The sequence below is a fragment of the Gaeumannomyces tritici genome (assembly GCF_000145635.1).
Source record: "Gaeumannomyces tritici R3-111a-1 unplaced genomic scaffold supercont2.12, whole genome shotgun sequence".
Classification (NCBI taxonomy): domain Eukaryota; kingdom Fungi; phylum Ascomycota; class Sordariomycetes; order Magnaporthales; family Magnaporthaceae; genus Gaeumannomyces; species Gaeumannomyces tritici.
In genome coordinates, this window is record NW_008804556.1 from 185,961 (window position 1) to 187,106 (window position 1,146).

The 1,146-nt window shown below is 56.2% G+C and overlaps 1 protein-coding gene across 1 annotated transcript; it reads right to left on the reverse strand.

The window, feature by feature from the left end:
- Positions 1 to 19: 19 nt before the first annotated feature.
- GGTG_13361 (hypothetical protein) lies at positions 20 to 1,146 on the reverse strand (the record flags this gene model as incomplete). The annotated part of the gene is made up of 3 exons (XM_009231267.1): positions 480 to 1,146; positions 266 to 424; positions 20 to 202 (listed from the first exon to the last, which is right to left on the reverse strand). Exons 1-3 carry the CDS (start codon positions 480 to 482, stop codon positions 20 to 22), a joined length of 345 nt encoding a protein of 114 aa, XP_009229531.1. The 5' UTR covers positions 483 to 1,146.

Below are 1,146 nucleotides of genomic sequence, written 5' to 3' on the forward strand. Positions count from 1 at the left end.
AAATTCAAACGCTGGTCATTCATACCGCGCGTGGGGCCGCTGCCCCGGCGTCGCTTACGCTGCCCAGACGCCTGGAGTGCCTTCCGCTTCCCCTGCGAAGGCCCGGAGGGAGCATGCTGGGTTGTCGCTGGCGTGGTGGCATTTCCGAGCCGGGGCTGAGGTGCTGCGATTGTGTTCGCGACGGAGGACGAGGGGGACGAGTCTGCGTGCCAAAATTGCAAGTTAGACGGCGCCAGATAAATTGCCGAGGGGCAGAGTCGCTTACCTGTGGATGCGCCATTGCTTCGGTTGCGAGACACGTTCGATGAAGGAGTGGAGACAACGCCGTCGAGGGGACAGGGCGCCGGTGACGGGCGTGCTGGCGGGAGGGATGGGACGTCGCCGGGCGGCAACAGGCCTGCGAGTTTGATGTGGGCATACACTTCTAGCAAGGCGGTCAGCATGCGCACAACCTACGCTGGAAAAAAGGGCTGTCCTACCATCGAGAAAGCGTTGGGCCAGTTCCCCTTCTTTTTTGGAGCAGAGGGATTCAAAAATCGGGGCCCAGTCAGAGTAATGCAGGAAATGGAAGTTGCGTTCAAAAATCTTCACAACCGCTGGGTAAAGAGACAATTCCCGACACGTGACGTGACGGACGACGCCCACAAAGACACGAATGGTGCATTGTTCGACGCCGAGAGCGTTGTTTGGGTTGGAGTACCGGGCTCGAGCATGACCCAAAACGGATTTCGAGACGGTGCGCAATGATTTGTCGCCTGGTTTCACAGCCTTGATAGCTTCGATAAGCTTGGTTTCCTCTTCTTTTTTTTTGCATTTCTTTCCTTCTGTTTTTTGTGCTGCTTCTTTTGGTAAAGCTGTGCTAGTTGTTCTTTGAGGGCTTTTTCCGAGTCTGAGTCCATCGCCTAGCTAGCAGCTAGGGGGAAGTCGGGCAGACGGCAGGCAGGTGCAAGAAAAGAAATATGGCAGACGGAAGATAGGTGGCAGGAAAGGAAGAGGGCAGGCGGAAGGCAGGTGCTAGGGAAGGAACAGGGCGGACGGAAGGAGGATGCCAGAAACAAATAAGTGGAAGGCAGTTGTCAGGAAAGGAAGAGGCAAACGGAAGGCAGGCGCTAGAAAAGAAAGAGGGCCGGTGGAAGGCAGGTGACA